Source organism: Formica exsecta, unplaced genomic scaffold, assembly GCF_003651465.1.
Source record: "Formica exsecta isolate Colony F162 unplaced genomic scaffold, ASM365146v1 scaffold614, whole genome shotgun sequence".
NCBI lineage: Eukaryota > Metazoa > Arthropoda > Insecta > Hymenoptera > Formicidae > Formica > Formica exsecta.
Genome location: NW_021853375.1, coordinates 697,104 through 714,618, shown reverse-complemented (window position 1 = coordinate 714,618; position 17,515 = coordinate 697,104). Strand labels below are relative to the sequence as shown.

Below are 17,515 nucleotides of genomic sequence, written 5' to 3'. Positions count from 1 at the left end.
GGAAGGAAGAAAAGTAATTTATCGCAAAATGGGACGATCGAGTGGTGGTAGTAGTTACAACGTTTTACAAGCATTATATTTAGCGTAGACGGGGGCGGGGAGGGAATTACAAAGAGAATCGGGGGAAACGCTCTGATACGAGAGATCACGGATTCGTATATTGGCACGACTAAAATTCAACGCGCAACAATTTTACATCGCATCGACCCATTTTCCATGGTGTACCGGCTGATAACTCTCAACAGGATACTCTGACATGAGAGGATCTCTCAACAGAATATTGTAAGTACCATAATAAAAACGTATACCGCCGAAAATTCGCGAATACCACTCTGCACGTAGTGTAATCAATTTCATTTACACATTTCACATATGTTTAATTTTTTTTCTTATTAACTATACAGTCTTTAGCGCGCGCGCGCGAGAGAGAGAGAGAGAGAGAGAGAAAATAAGCGCAAATTTAGGCGGGCGACGCAATTGCGTGTCCGCGAGCTGTTGGCAAAGGGTCGGAATATGTGTAATGCAAATAACCTTGTCGATTGCGCTATAGAATTTTGCCTGAGTCATACCTCTTGCCCGGAACGGCATGAGCCCGTGCAATGTGACGACGTTACGAAACGCGACGTTATCAAGCACTCGCGATCGGCAATCGCGATGGGACGCGCTAATGTACGAATCTGGACACGCATCTCAATCGCGATAATGAGAAATTCAAAATTCTTCAACGTACCTGCATGCCTCGAGAGATGATTTTCACCCCGGCCTCTCTTCTACACACCCCACTCAGTAAAAAACATGGCGAGCTACTGAAGCTTCCGCAACTGTCCGCGCGGAGTCGCGAGTGCGCTCAACGGCAACTTCGCGCCGGTAACGGCTATCGATAGAGCGCATGCGCGCAACGCGGCGCGCTTGGCGTCATCGGCTGGCGGGACGATTGGTCGAAGCCTTGTTTCGAAGACGAAATGTGAATCAAACAGAGAGGTGAAACTATGGAGGAATATAGTATCTGCTGAAAAAGAGAGCATAAGATTCTGTTTTAAAATAGTGTTTCTTCAGCGAAAAAGGGATGCAGTAATGCTGTGTTCATCGTTTCGAATGAAGCGCGATGTACTGGAATCCGGTAAGTAAAACACACATATTGGAATTCATTTTTTTATAATATGTGTATATGTGTATATATTGTGCTGTTTTTGCGAGTATAATATAAAACATCAACGAAAAAAAACGATGGCAAGAAATTTTGCGTATCGAATACAATATTGGCATATGTTTTTTTTACGATTCTTCGTTGGCATATCCACTTTTAACACGGTAAGAGATATGTTAATAAATAAAAACCAATAACCAAATAATACTAAACGCACTTTATTCGAACATATCAAAACAATGCCCAATAAAAATGACGCGTTCTCAATTAAAAACTTATTGAATTTTTTATTGTTCTGAATAATATATTTCTATGATGACTTATTATTTATTTTATAAAAATTTGTTACCATTTGTTACGAAACTCTCTTAGAGAGAGAAAGAGAAAAATGATATTTTGGAAGTGTATGTGATATTGAAAGACTACGTTAGATGGCAGCACGCTGTTCATAAACTGCTTGTCGCTGCATAAAAGTTCATCGATCTTTCTTTTGATAAATATACGTATATATATGCATACACCAATATTGTGTGCGCGCGCAAACAATACTATATATATGTAATTAATATTATATATTTGTTTAATATATCTGTTTAAAAAATATATTTGTTTAATACATCTGTTAAAAAAATATTTAATTTAAAGAATATACGCGCGCGCGCGCCCCTCCCCCTACACACACACACATTATACAATATATATCAATAAGTATATGTATGTATGACGTGCGAGTGAATACGTACACACCATGTACGTATATTATATGAAAATAAGGGATAGATTGCTTTTCTCTCTCTCTCTCTTTCTCTCTCTTGCCCAACATAATATAAAAATTTTAAATAAAAAATGGAGAAATTTTTTTAAGGCTATTATGACCCATATAGCACAGAACATTGCAGCAACATTGGCAACATTGTCGCAATGTTGCTACAATGTTGCGATGTTGCTGCAATGCTGTTACAACGTTCTGTGCTGTATGGGGATATTGATTCTATAAAAAATTTAAATATTACAAAACAATAATAAATTTTATCTTACTGTACAGATGAATTTAAATTTTACATAAATAGGCTTGTTCGTTTTATTAACAGCTTAAAGCATGGCAGTACAGTTGTAATCTTGTAAAGAAAAAATGATCATGTTATAAGTAATGAGATTGATTAGAGTTTCTGTCGATCTAAGAAAATATCCATTAGGAGGGGAGCTGATCACGCAGCCAGTCACGACATTCAGAAAAATCCCATCCGATTATTTTCCTCTCAATGAATATCTGTTACTTTTTATCTTCTTTAGCGCTCTTTTTTTCTAAAGTTTTCAGATCTTTCCCCCTTTTTCCTTATTTTTTATTATTATATTTCAGTAATAAGATAAAAAGAATCATCAATTTCTTACGTTTTATCTACCTGAAATTACATTTACTTTTGATTATTTCAATGTTCAGGCAGGAAACAATGAAAAGATCTCTGAGATTATTGCATTATTAATTATCCTTTGCGTTTAACTCGGATCAATACAGAAGTGTCTTTCATTTTAAAGCAGAAATTATCGTATCTATTTTTGTTTAATGCAAAGAAATAGAAAAGAATAAGAATTTACTTACAACGTTTTTTAAATCGGCAATATAATATAAAAATAATATAAAATAAAGCAATAAATTGAATTTAAAATAAATATGAAGACAAAGATAAGATGAACGCGAGTAATTAGCAATCTCGATATAATGTTTTTTTCTTCGCAGAGGCAATAAAATACTTAAACTTTATAAGAGAGAAAGCAAAAAATGTGAGGAAAGCTCAGTCGCCGGTTCTTGGCAACGTTCCCGCGTGCGGCAGATAAAAGAAAGGGCGAAAAAGAAAGGGCCGACGATTGTATAATCTGGTATCGAGGCGCAGATAAAAGCCCGGATTAAAATCCGGAATTAAATCATTTCGGCCCCGGCGAATCCCGATATTAATTCACTGACGCGCGTACACGTCGACTCCGTTGCACAGATCCGTCCCTCTTGCCTCTCCGCATTTTCATCCCGATCGTCACTCCGTTCTCCCTTCGCCCGGGTTCCCGGAGGTTAGTCGCTTCTCCTGGGAAACCGTCCGAGAGCTGCGCTGTAGCAGACAGGGTGCACGGGGGTTGCAACCCCGTGCACAGTGGACGAGGGACGAGAAGGGAGGTTGGCGGGACAACATTGTTGGTAGTAAGGGACGTTTTGCTGCTGCGCAACCGACACGACGCAGACATCAACCGCTGGTTCAACGACCACCGCCCTGCTCTCGTCCAACCCTGAAGTACCCAGCCCAGCTCGAGGGAGATGCACGGGGCGGTACGGAAGGGAGGAAAACGCACTCCTGGCGGCAAGAGCGCGAAAACGAGGGCGGCAATCGAGGAAGGGGAGGAGAAGGAGGGTGAAAGGGGGCGAGCGGCGGTGGTGGTTGTTGGCGAAAGAAGAGGGTTACCGTGAGCGGGGAAAGGGGAGAAGGGGGATTGAGAAGGGGGATCGCGTAGATGGGGGTCTCGCGAGCCCGCCGGAGCGGCCCACGGGCCAGTTCCGTCTCGAGCCCAGGGGTAGAAGAGCTACTGGCCGCTTGTCTGCTCCCTTCTTTCGCTATAGTTTCATTTCTTTCCGTTTTAGTTCCTCTTCAGTTCCGATTGATTGACATATACACGTATAATATATAACCGCAAATATCGGCACACATACATACACAACATATCCGAAAAACACGCACGCACACACCGTCCTTAAGCAGGGACCCGCTCTCTCACGCACAACGTAATCACACACATACACACACACACACATACACATACCCATGTATACACGCACACGGTAAATTCGTTTGTTCGTTGTTCGTGATTGAATTCGCAAGCACGATTAGTATACCGACCTTCCCGTCGTTGTCGTTTATAAATGCACGGACACACCCGCGTCCAGTATCCGGAGTATCTTTAGGTCCGTATCCGGCCAGGTGTAACGGGCCGTCGCGTAGTACCTGCGTCTTCTGTCCATCCAATGCGCGCGTGCATCGAGCGCGGGTTCGTTGAGTTTTAGGAAACGTAATTGTCGCATTCTCTCAGGTATGTGCAATCACTGTCAATCGGGCATTGACGGAACATCGCGACCGTTTCCGAAAAGCATCCGGAGCGTAAGATCGATTGCCACGTGTGTGATCGATAAAGATTTGGATTGACAAGTAAAGTGTCTCCATAAAACCAGACTACTTTGTGTCTCGATTTTTTTCTCGTCGAACAATTATTATTCTAATTCAATTATAAGGTCGAATAATTATCTAAATTGAAAAATTATTAATTAAATTGTGATCATCGTGAAATTTTTTTATTCTATCCATTTTGAAATACGAATTAACTATTTGATATGATAATAATAATAAAACAAAATATTATCTAATAATATGAAATTGTGTTGAAATTTTACAAGTTTGTAATAAAGTTTATAATTGTGTGGCGATTGTTTATTACAACATATGTAATTATATTACAGCTCTATGTAAAGTGTTCTGCATGTAATTCGGAAACGGTATCGATAACAGCATGCTTTCTCGATGTTTTATTTGGTATTCATAACAATATCATTATTTCGTTAACATATTTATTTTTAATATTTTTTTTAAATATAGAAGTAAAGAGATAGTAGTACACAGCATAATATTAATAACAATGTTATAAACTGTAAGAAATATAACAGGTATTGCTAGAAATTGTAGACATGCAGTAAGATAGAAATATATATATATATATATATGTATACACATAAAATTTCATTGATAAAATCTAACAATTAGAACAATTATTTATTATCAGGAAGAAAGAGAGGTAAGAATATATAGTATAATATAAGAGAAAGTTGAAAATTTGATTGTTGACGTGCATCCTAATAAATGTACGTGGAATACATAAACACTATATTAATGTGTTTCGTTAATATTGTTTGATTCGAAATTATTTGGTATAAAAGGAACAAGAGTTATTTGTAATAATTATTACGAACAATTAGATGGATAATCTCCGAGATGCATTCTCGGTGCTCCTTGTCGTCAAGCAAGCTTCCATTTTCGTCACTAAAAGTAACGTGGATTGATGCAATGGTTCATTTTTTCAACTAATTATATCTATATAAGCCAACATCGTCATTATTAAGATAAGATGGTAATTTCCTAATCACTCCAATCTCTAGAAGATAAAAGTATTCGAATCGTCGGAGGACATTTAACTCGCGGTTCGTCGCGCCGTAAAGATTTCTTCTTATAAACGACTAAGTCCGAGGCGAGACGATCGTTATCTGCGCGACTTGACGCTTTTGCGTGGGACCGTCGATCTGTTCTTGGTGGCTGCGAGCTCCAAACCACCCCGCGTCAGCTGATTGAAATCGATAATGGTGAGCCGCGGCTCGGCGGCGGGCCGCTCTGTCAGGGCCTGCACCTTCTCGAGAGGTGCCCCGGGGCTCCGGAACCTGTAGCTCCGGCCCCTGCACCCGCCGCCGACGCCCGTTCCAGTTTCACTCGCGATTCCAGTTCCGGGCTGCTGTCCCATCCGCGTACCGCTCATCGATCGGTAACGAGAGCTCGGGAGCGGCTCAGCTTCCTCCCGAAAGTACCTGACGATTCGACCCGAGATCAGCCGATTTATAATGCATCTCGATAAACAATACCCGCGTCGCTCCCTCTCAGATTTAATTGTAAGCTAACTTTTATACATAAACGGAAGATTTTTTTGCTTGTAAAAAACCCTCAATCTTGTCTTATATCATTCAAACATTTTTGGTTTCTGTTTGTTTATCCGTTCATATACATATTTGAAAGACAAAAGAGCCGATTATTGTGATAAATTAATGTTGAAACAAATGTCATTTTCTATATCTTTTTTCTTAGTTTTATCTCTAATGTCTCTAATATAAATAGTTAATAATAGAAACGATACTTTTATGCTATATATGATATATGTTAATAACATATGTTAGGTTGAAATAATTACTCATAAATGCTGGCGAGATGTAAGGTCGCCGGAGTTCTCACTGTCTTCGGTCTAGGCTCTCTTGGAAATCGATGTCTCTGCCGAGATTGACGCGTTCTCCTATTCGACGGCTGATCGGGAAGCCCCGACGGAATAAGTCCAGTAAGCTTGTAATATTCCAGAAAAACGCGAGCCAAATTGCGACCGAGCCTGTAATCTGTATTCCATTCTGATAGTCAAGGCTTTAAATTTTCCGAATTAGATACCAGCGGGTATTGATGCCAAACTTTGACATTTGTATAAAACGCGTATGATTACTATTTTCATGTATGAAACCCTTAATAAGGTTCAACGAAACTTAAAAAAAAATTATTTTTAACATTCGCTTGTGCAATAAAATTATTTTCATATTTTGCATTTTTATATATAATGATAAGCTTTATGATTAAGTGTGAAGGATACATCCTTCTTCCGTGTACGGCATTATACCGGGTATCCCTTTCTTATTGTAACCATACATGGAAACCTCTATGCTGTAACAGTTGACGTGCTCTTTCAGGATCGAGCACAAATAACGTCGGGCGGTTCCGGCTTTGTTGTGATCTTGATTGTACATAGTGTTGCCTAGTTCATAATCCTCCGCGTGCTGAGCTAATAATTTCGGCAAGACGATATGCCTCTCGTACCTGAGAGGCTGGCAGCCATGAGTCAGATTGGATTACAAGCTCGATTGATTCATTAATTTTCTATTTCCTCGTTCAAATAATATAGTTTTGTCACGAATTCGATTTGACGGAATGTCTAATATTACTTGACTCACCGCTAAACAAGATTAGAGTTACCTGTAGACATCCTCGTACGTATTTCCATAGACAAAGACACCCGTGGCATTGGTATGCGCGTGCAGATCCAACACGCAATCTAATGGTGTGTGTGAATTCTTATCGAGAGACTTTAGCATCGATCTGGTCGCGAGTAGAGTAGGATGAATCCACTCAGAGATATGATTCCAAGATCGATTCAGATCTAATCCCATCACGGTAGACCTTAATACGCCAAATAATTAAATATTATATGTATTATTGTTTTGCAATACAGTCTTCATAAAAAATAAATACGTATTTTTCTTAGAAATATATATAAATAATATTATTATTTAAAAATAAATTTAAATAAAATTATTCATTTGGCTATAAAATATACCAAGTGTACTAGTTATATATATAAAATTATTTATTCGGTTTCTAATTTGACATTTAATCCGTCTCATCGAATTATTAAAATACATAGTTACTAAAAACTGATATGATTACAAGTCGATTATTTCTCGGGAATATTCGGATCGTTCATACCTGTAATTTCCAAGAAAGACGCCATCAGGATTCAACATCGGCACTATCTTGAAGATCACATACTCTCTTAGAATCTGAGCGATAGGATGTGCACTGACCAAAAAATCCATCAATCCCTGACACACGAAAGAGGACGGCGATTCGCCGGGATGAACTCTCGCGAGAATGACGACCACCTTTCTAGGTCGTTCCGTGTCTTCGAGGTCGGAGGCTATAGTTACGAGTTCTACATTCCTCTTTTGGATCGACTCGGCCAACGTTTCCCTCTTTGTATATAACAATCTGCTGCACAAGTTGTCGAGATGCCCCAAGTAACGAGTGTACGAATACGGATATGTCAGGGCGAACTGGTAGACCTCATCTTCGCGATCGAACGCGAAAGCGAAGCTTAATACGTAGTGATTCTGATGCTGCGCAGATCTGTAATAAAATACCTGTAACATGAAGAAATAGATCGGAATAAACTATGTAAAATAATTTATATAAAACCTGAAATTATATTAGGGATTTATAATTTCGAATGTATTGTCCATTTAATAAATTATAAGATATTTAATAAGTTTAAAAAATAATAGAAAATACTTTAATGTTCCCATTATAAGAGTAAACGTTAATACAAATTAATTATTTCTTTGATTTTAATATTAAACTGTTCTTCAAATTATTTTCTCCCGAAATATACCAATGTCAAATTTATTGCTTATTGTTTAACTTAAAAAAACAGGCCAAACATATGCTAGCTTGCTGTACAAGAATGGAAATTAAAAAAAATTTTTGGTTTTGCTCTTTTGATTTTAATATTAAAACGTTTTCCGAATTAATTGCTTTCAAAATATATATCACTTTCTTTATTTTAATGCTCGTGAAACAAGTTATTGATTATTTTATAAAATTATTTTGCAATCAATAAATTCTCTGAAATAATATATCTTGAATGTAATTAATTTATAAGAAATATTTTAGTATCAAGATCAATAGGGAACAATTAATTATTTTAACATATTTCACTCTTATAGGGGACAAATTATTATAGAGGATCTTCACAATCTCTGACCGTCGTTTATTTAATTTAATGATGAGCAATAAATGCAGCATTATGTCTCGGGAGTAATTAATTGGCGAAATATTTTAATATCAAAATCGAAGAATCAGTTAATTGCATTACATAATTTAGTCATGTAACGATATGGGGGCGTTGGGGCGTTTTTTATTATTTTTTAAATTTATTTTGCGAGCAATAAATACGGTATTAGAGAAATAAATTAGCAATAAATTAGCATTTAATTATGTCTTATATTAATATTTAATTTCTCTTGCTGGAAGTTAAAGGAGAATGCGCGACCATTTATTTACTATCCGTTTGATTCACAGATAAACGATTGTCTAAAAATACTTTGTTATTAGTCAGTTCTTACGTTATCTCTTCTTAAGTTAACTCTTACATTTCGAGATGATATAAAATAAGACATTACCTCGAAGATAGAAATAGACAATTAATTTTATAAATAATAAGATGATGAACAAAAATTGTTTACCCCATGGTTGTGGGTTGTTTCGTCATCGTCTGATATTTCCTGGCTCCGGATTTTCCTATTCTCTTGTTTATCCTTTGCTGTTCTTTCAGAGTACTCATGCGACACTTATTTGTGAAAACAATTTTAATTTATAATCGTGCACGCACTAATTATCAGAATATAATAATCGCGCAATATTTTACGTAGCATTTCCAACGTTAATCGTATACGACGCGCACTTTATATTGCAATGGAAAAAAAACGCAAAAGTCGCAAAGTTACGATTTGCTCGGCATTGAAAATTCACACAATGTTATCTCTGTTGCTAACGGATAATATATGCATATATTTTATAATAATTTTACTACCTCTTATTATAATATAAATGAAAATAAATATATAAGTTAATAAACGCGTCGCGATAATGCTCGAATCCTATTATTATATTTATTTTGTATACGAATTATTTTGTATACGTTTGCGATATTCATTAATGACTGAGAAATTTAAAAATAATATCGCCAATTTCATTCTAATAGTGTGCGATACTACACAAGTTAAGGCTAGTTGAAATGCGATAATCGAAGAAATGAATCAATCATGCGAATATGATAATAATCTCTAATTGTTTAAATAATTCGGGAATATATAATCGCGTTTTGAGAGATAATACAATAATAATATATTTTCGCTCGAGTCTCGTTGCAGGAATGATAAGATTCCCCCGTCCACAAATATGTAAATAATAGCGCGCTTTTTTTACATCGCTCGTATCTCGTCTCACACGTATGACAAGATTCCCCGTCCACAAATATGTAAATAATAGCGCGCTAATAATTGGCGGCGTGTAGCGCGCTGTTGTTTACATACCGTAATCTTGTTGTCATTCACGCGAAGTGTCAGACACTCGAACCGAATAGACAACTTCACGAGGCATTTCCTGTATATCGTCGTATTATCTCTAAAAATACGATTGTGATAAGTATTAAAAAATGTCAAACGCGAACATTTCCTTCGGTTATTATAATTAGTGATTATTATCAATTCGCGCGACTAATTAATTTTCGCGATTATCATGTTTTAACCAGCCATTAACTCGGATGTATTGCGTAGTAAAGTTACGGATTCGCGAATTTCTCTATTATTAACAAAATGTATCGGAGATAAAACAACTCAACTCCAAATCGAGCGACATCAAACGACACGTTTAATTAATAGGCAACAGTTAAATTTAATTATTTAGTTATATCTTAATTATTATCAACTACGTATCGTAAATTCCAATGCCCAGCGTATCATATAACTGTGATTTTCGCGTTTTTCCGTCGCAATTTAAAATAAAGTACACGTCGTGTGCGATTAACATTAGAAGTGCTATATAAAGTAACACAGGATCGTCGCATTTGATGACTAGTGTGCGCGCAATTGTAATTAACAGTGTTTTTGCGAATGAGTGTTATGCAAGTGCCGTGAAAAAGTAGCAAGGTACAAACAAAAAAAGAGGAGGATGTCAGAAGAAGTATCAAGCGAAGCAATCATAAGGTAAGCAAAAATTTTTGTTAATTATTTGTTATTTATAAAAGTAATTACTCACATTTATCTTTGTGATGGAATCTTACTGTACATTATTTTAAAATATAATAGTTGATAGTTGGCTTTAGACAATTGTTCGTATACATATGAGTCACGCATAGATTATAGTAATCGCGCATTTCGAGATATCAATTAATTTGACAGGAAAAATAAAACTTATATGTAAGGCATAATTAAATGCTAATTTATTTGTAGTAGGTGAGAAATGAGAATTTATTTTAAGACTATATTATGATAATAATATTATTCACATCATATTTTTCACATTTTTCATATTTTTATATAAAAATATCTATTGATTAAATTTATAATGGTAATCAATCACGTAGTCAGCGATAGTAACCGTTGATCGATTTATGATGGCAATAATTCTAATTTAAAAGACTGCTGGTGCTTGATGAAGTAATTTGATATTGGAATCCGCTCCGACACAATTTCTCTCAGATTTCAGCCGACAATATTGCCAATCAATTGGAAAATCTATATCAATCGCGCGATGTAAATTTGCCTCAGAGATGTAGATATGCATCTGCATATTGTATAATCGAACTTTAGCGAACTTTAAAAGCGAACTTCATATATAATTTATATTCATATTTCATATATAATTTAGTCATATGATCGACGAGAAAATTGATTATTAAAATTGACATTCTTTTAAACTTTTAATTAATATAAGAATTTTTATTCATCGCTGAGATGAATTAAAGCATTATTCTTTGTCGATGCTTGAATTTGAAGATTTTATATATATATAATATTCAACTTAAAATTTATAAATCATACCCTTAGGGACAATAAATTATTGACAAAATTTTACCTGTTCCCGCGGTATCCTTTGCCACTTTGGTCTACTGCTGCTCTTCATTAACGGCGTCATCCCTTGTCGAAAGAGATTCGCGCTCTTCGAAATATTCACGATATTGAAGATTACTCGTTGATCCGCCTTTACATTATCTACGGTGAAATTGAACCATAGGCGTAATCTAGGTCCGCAGGTGTCAGGTCTGATGAAGAGGTCGTACTCGAATTCGGAGATCAAGTCCACCCTACCGAGATTGCCGGTCTCGAAGGTGGCGTCGAAACAGATGTGGCCCTTCTTAGCTTTGCCACTGTGTCCAGGTGGTCGCATCACCATCTTGTTCACGTTACCTAGACCACCCTCGGCATCGCTATCCTCGCTTTCTGCAAGAGTATCGGTCCAGCAAATTAAATGTAGTTAAACGAAAAGATAAATATAGGATATAACGATATATTAGACTTTGGGATATCCATTGCATGAAGAAAAATGATGATAACGTTGACAATAACGCGTTATCGTTTCACGACCGTATCGATTAAACGCTGTCGTTATCGATTTGCAATTTTTCAAATATAAGTTCCACGGTAAAATATTATCAAGACGTGTATGATTCATAAAGTGGAACGGCGAAGATATCTGACCCGCGCGCTGATAAAGACTAGTGTGCTCCAGAGGGTCTCGTCCTTCGGAAGAGAAGGCCATGACTTCCCAAATGATTCGAAACGATTTATCGATGGAACGACGTGGTTCGGCACCATTGATGAACGACGGCCGAGTCTCTAAGACGGTTGACTAGAGCAAGCATAAAGCAAACGACACTCTGACCTATCGGGCGGAAGACACGATGAAGCACTGACGGCTTCATGCGAGACGACCGGCTTTACACTAGTTGGTAGGTGTGCTACCGCCTACGTGATAAGAGCGGATTCCCCGCAATTCGGCACGCCTTCGTGAAGGATCTCCCGGTTCGCGAGTCTCGCGTGAACGAACGAACGAAGTCCGTGCAAGAGAAATGGGAATCGGCTCGCAGGGAACTCGCGTGGCTGCCAAGCGTCAAAGATCTCGTACGTGCGATCTCTCGACAGCCCCCTCCGTTGCCCTCTTCTTTCGCCCACGATTTCGAAGCTTCGATTATAAACCGGGAAAACTCATTTGCGGTCACGAGATCTCTGCAGAAGTTCTAGCATGACTCTCTGATTGATTCGATTACAGATGAACTGAGATTAGAGGAGAGCGTGATTGAGAGACTTGGTGAAAATCGCGATAGTTTTACAGAATTGGCAAATAGAATAAAGTGATACTCACGTTAACCTGATACCTATAAGTTGATTAACTGTAGATTAGAGACCATGATATTGAGGAAGTTATTTAAAACTTTTTATTATTATGTTATTTATACAAAGCTTTATCGGATAAAATTTCTTATTAAAATAAAAATTATGTATTCAAATAAGATTCTTATATGTCATAATATCTATATAATTATTTGATAGATATTTCTTGTCTTTTTAATAAGATATGTTAATAATTATGAAAAAATTAATAATATATTATAAATATCATTAAATGATACAATTTTCTTTTTTCGCGATTTACTTAAATTATTTACATAAAGGTAGACGTTATAAATTATTCGTTCAAAGGAATATATGATTATCATGGTCTGTAAAAATGAAACAATTGTTCCGTGAATGATATTTCTACAACCCAGGGAAACAATATTGCCTATACAGAAGCGAAAAGTATAAAGAAAGAGAAAAATGACGAAGATCCGCGATATTTCCGTCATCACTAATGTAATATGCAAGACAGAGTTCTACCGGGAATCGGCTCTTTCTAGCGCACTTCTTATCATAGAAACCCATTCTGTATAGCAATACAGATCTAAATTCAGACCACTCGATATCTATTTCCATCGCATCTAAGACTCGACAACATAAATGTCGCGCTTTGTGACTAAAAGTTTTATACTTCTCTGCCACAAGTAGGAAGGGTGTACTGACTTTACATCAAGATACGTATAGCCAGGTTATCAATGATTCAGCGTACGGAAATAAAAAGTTACACATCGTATTTTTTTTAAGAAACATTGAATACTTTATCTATCGAATAACGTCTCACAGCGCCACGTGTAATATTCGAGATAACATCGTAACATCCATGTGACATTTTAAAGAGATTTTGATTTAATTCATCAACGTATTGTGTGAATAATTCAAATAAATAAATAAATATATATATAATGCTGCATTCCAACACTCTTATCAATATTTTCCTTTGTATGAAAATTATACCGAGTAAAAAAAGTAACGATAAAAGTAACTGTTAAATTCGTTACTCGTTACCGAAAAATGTAACGAAGTTACTTTTTCCGTTACAAACAAAATTTGTAACGCCGTTACCGTTACAGTTACCGAAAAAAAGTAACTGTAACGGTAACGGCGTTACAAATTTTGTTTGTAACGGAAAAAGTAACTTCGTTACATTTTTCGGTAACGAGTAACGAATTTAACAGTTACTTTTATCGTTACTTTTTTTGAATTTACTCGGTATAATTTTTATACAAAGGAAAATATTGATAAGAGTGTTGGAATGCAGCATTACATGAAAACTACTGAAAGATCATTTTGGTATCTTGTTTCTTTGTAAGACAATGTTTAAAAATTTTTATTGTTTAATTTGATCTTGTATTAAAAAAAATTGTATGTAAAATTATTGTTATATATAAAAAAACTAATTCACTATTTATAAAACTGGAAGGCAACTTTAAGAAACTTATAAGATTCTTGTATACGCGGAATTTAAATCTCAAAGCAATGACAAGTTTTAATAAATTAGATAATAATTACTTATAACTAGTTCAACTGTGACTCTGCAATTTTTTTCAGTAACATTTATAATTGCATTTAGAAATCATCTGCTCTCGCAATTTTGTTGAAATATGCTTGAGAAATAAAACGATGCTTTTAATAAATGAATATTATCTCATAAAAAAATGTTACAAAATTTAAATTGATTATTGCATACTTATATTTCATACTTATATTAATCTAAATTATTTGCAAAAACTAAGCGCTGTATTATTTTCGTCGACTATACACACCTCCTATGTATACATATTAAAAGACGCTTTTTTTCTTTTTAATTTGCCGGGATAAACGACTACCGCTTGCGATTATATTTAAAAAATAGTATCATAAAATTTTTAAAACAAAAAACCGAATAGCAATTAACATTAAGGCGGGTATTCATAGTCTATTCTTATATTCAAGATCGTCTTAAGTATGGTTTTGGGTCATCTTAAGATCTCTTCAACCAATAAAATGGCCGCTTAGCATGTCAAGACCGTATTTAAGACGATCTTGAATATAAGAACGGACTATGAAAACCGGCTTAATAGTGCGAAAAGTTTAAAGTTCATTCAAGTTTATTTAATTAAGTAAAAATAGAAAAAAAGGAAAAGTACAATCATACAATTCTCACAAATATACATTGACGAATTCACGTTAAAAATCTCCGACAATTTCTATTGCATATTCAGAAAAAATAACGAGGACTTTCGCGTTCAATTCAAATTCATTTCAATTAATTCATTTTAATTGTTGCGTCACAGAATCGCGTCGCGAATTAAAATTCAATAAACGTCTGTTATTTTACTCCGTAAATAGTCGTGGAATTCTCACGGGACTGGATTATCTTACGTTATTGTGATATGAATCACTTTTAGTGACACAGTAATTTATTTTGCAACAATTAATCTGTAGTAAATAATTAATTGCGACCGAGAAAATGTAATTTCAAGTCCAAGAGATAAGAAAAAACATCGTCGTTTGTTTCAACAGTCATTGCTAGTTCAGAAGATCAATATCACGAAAAGAGAGAAAATATAACGATAAGAAAAAAATAGAACTTCACTTACTCACCGAAATATGTCTTCAAGATACGCTCTTGCGACTCGCAGCATAACTTGCGTACACTTCATCGTCATGTAAAGCGCATTCGATTAACTGACGAAACTTTCGACTTTTACTTTGGCGTGTGTGAGAGACGGCTTGAAAAAAAAGTCGATTGTTGATGTTCCTAGAGCCAACCTCAACTTGTCCGACCGAGTGATTGACAACCGGTGCTCGCGTACGTGACGCCGCTTTCCCAGACGGAGTTTCGAACCGGTGATGGTGCGAGATGGGAAATGTCAGGGTGCAATCGGCGAGCGCGTGATGATCCTCGCGTGATCCCTTTCGATCGATTTGACGGATCGCAAGCGAGATTCATCGAGAACGGACACGTCCCGCGTGACTGCGGCTAGATCGGCGATAGCACAATCACAAACAAGGTCTCGTGCGAGTCGATTCGAGGACGATGTATGAAGGATACATGTATGTATAATATATACATGTACGTACCGGTTTCTTCGTCGGACATGTCGACGGGACTTGGTGGGACTTGTCTCTGACTGGACCACGCAGACCGCGACTTTGTATACTGGGCGACTACGTCGTCGAGTTCATCCTGGTTTCCTTGGTTTGTTGAATCGATATGTATACGCGAGCAACGCGATTATCTTGCACTGCAATGTTCCAGATAAGCTTGTAGATGAAATAAACTTGTTTAAACGGGAAGGTAAAAATTCAAATAAATTTAATTCGCGATCTAATGCACACATTCTTTTTCATAAGGTATATTTTCGAATTTTATTTAACTATAAAACAAAAAATTATCTTCTTTGCAAATAGCCTGGAAATATAAACAATCTGAATGTTTAGAGGATAGTATTTTCGATTTAGTTTTGTCTCTTAAGCAATAAAAACTGAGTTTGGCACCCAAAATTTGTGAAATAATCACTAATAGATTAACTGGAAGTTAATTTTCTTTAAAATAGAATTTTTATTCCAAAAATTTATTAATGAAAAGGCTTTTTACTTTTCGCGCGTAATCTTTACCAGCATCCAATTAGAGTATTAATCAGTTCTTATTTAGCTCTGAAAATTACCATTTTACAGCCGTTAAATCAGACGCTAGTTAGCAACCAGTCACGTCATTTCCGATCTCGTCGCTCCGACCTATTCGTAGTTTCGCAAGCTGGCGTGCTTATGTAACGCCTAGATAAGGCAGAAATGGGGTAGATATATAATTTGCGCGCGAAATAGGGTAGATATATAATTTGTGTGCATGAAATTTGATCGTCACAAAGGTAACGCCATAGAGAACAAGGTACATATATATAAACTATCTTTGTCAGCAGCTTCGCTCTTGGGTCTACGCAACATCTCGTACATCCGTTAAATGCGCGTGCAACATCCGTGTCGTAAGGTGTGCAACCATCCACCTATCCCTGGCCAGGTTTTGCTCCGGGAGAGGGATGATGATCCGGGCTGCGAAACGACGGAAAAAGGAGGCGGAGGGAGGGGGACGAAGGGTAGCGATTCTCTTCGAGCGCTCCGGGGTGACATTTCCGCGAATAATTTCACAAACGGGATGTCGACGTCGCTTATTCACTCCTCCATTTGCCATGCGACAAATTTGCGCTTGATAAATGAATTAAGACGTATAGAATGTTCTCTCTTGCAGAAATTACGCGTAAATTTGACAAAATAAGAGAATACGATGATAAGGAGAATAATAGTGATTTTTGTTACTGACGTCAATGTAAGTTCGAGAATAGCATATATCGAATTATAGATAGAATAGAAAATAATTATTAATAATAAATTCGTATAATAAAGAGATAAGATAATACATCATATTTTGCATTTAACGTGTCATATAAAACATTTAGAAAAAAATTTCGAACTTATATTGATTTACTTATAGTTATTACGGACGGAGAAAAAAATTTATAATTGTTATAAGTAGTAATAATTTGTTATAAGTAATAATAAAAAAATAATTTGTAACAAAATCAAGCGTGTAAAGATTTACTTAAACAATATCGGAACTGATATTTATACAAGGCTTTCAAAAAATCCAAAACGCGCTTTAGATACGTCGACTGATCTGCATCTTTCTCTTATTTTTCGTTTCCTCTGCGAATTTAGACAGCTGTGAAGGAGGCTACGATGTAACGAATTTCCAAAGATAGGATGCAAATTAGATGGCATGGAGAGGCGAAGCAGGAGGGGAGAAAGGGGGGGGGGGTAATTCC

General features: G+C 36.1%; 2 protein-coding genes across 3 annotated transcripts in view; one reads left to right on the top strand and one right to left on the bottom strand.

Annotated features, from left to right (window-relative positions):
- Positions 1 to 488: 488 nt before the first annotated feature.
- Positions 489 to 17,515, top strand: part of LOC115242692 (ELAV-like protein 2) — a 47,181-nt gene continuing 30,154 nt past the window's right edge. The window contains exon 1 of one of the 2 annotated variants that reach the window (XM_029819196.1): positions 489 to 1,120. The gene's annotated coding sequence lies outside the window, so the exon portion shown is untranslated. Of the gene's footprint in view, positions 1,121 to 3,715; positions 4,220 to 17,515 lie in introns of those variants that run through there. The other variant, XM_029819195.1, reaches the window with a different exon arrangement.
- LOC115242694 (cytosolic carboxypeptidase 6) lies at positions 4,499 to 12,113 on the bottom strand. Its single transcript, XM_029819203.1, has 7 exons — positions 12,015 to 12,113; positions 11,392 to 11,756; positions 7,465 to 7,898; positions 6,955 to 7,158; positions 6,575 to 6,798; positions 6,134 to 6,329; positions 4,499 to 5,756 (listed from the first exon to the last, which is right to left on the bottom strand). Exons 1-7 carry the CDS (start codon positions 12,073 to 12,075, stop codon positions 5,438 to 5,440), a joined length of 1,803 nt encoding a protein of 600 aa, XP_029675063.1. The 5' UTR covers positions 12,076 to 12,113; the 3' UTR covers positions 4,499 to 5,437.

What these genes read in the sequence shown, in the direction of transcription:
- LOC115242694 (XM_029819203.1), bottom strand. Translation starts at nt 12,075, where the DNA reads ATGGCCTTCTCTTCCGAAGGACGAGACCCTCTGGAGCACACTAGTCTT. An exon ending in AAAGGATACCGCGGGAACAG is followed by an intron (nt 7,899 to 11,391) that starts GTAAAATTTTGT and finishes TTCATGTTACAG; the next exon opens with GTATTTTATTACAGATCTGC. An exon ending in GCCGTACACGGAAGAAGGAT is followed by an intron (nt 6,330 to 6,574) that starts GTATCCTTCACA and finishes AATGGAATACAG; the next exon opens with ATTACAGGCTCGGTCGCAAT.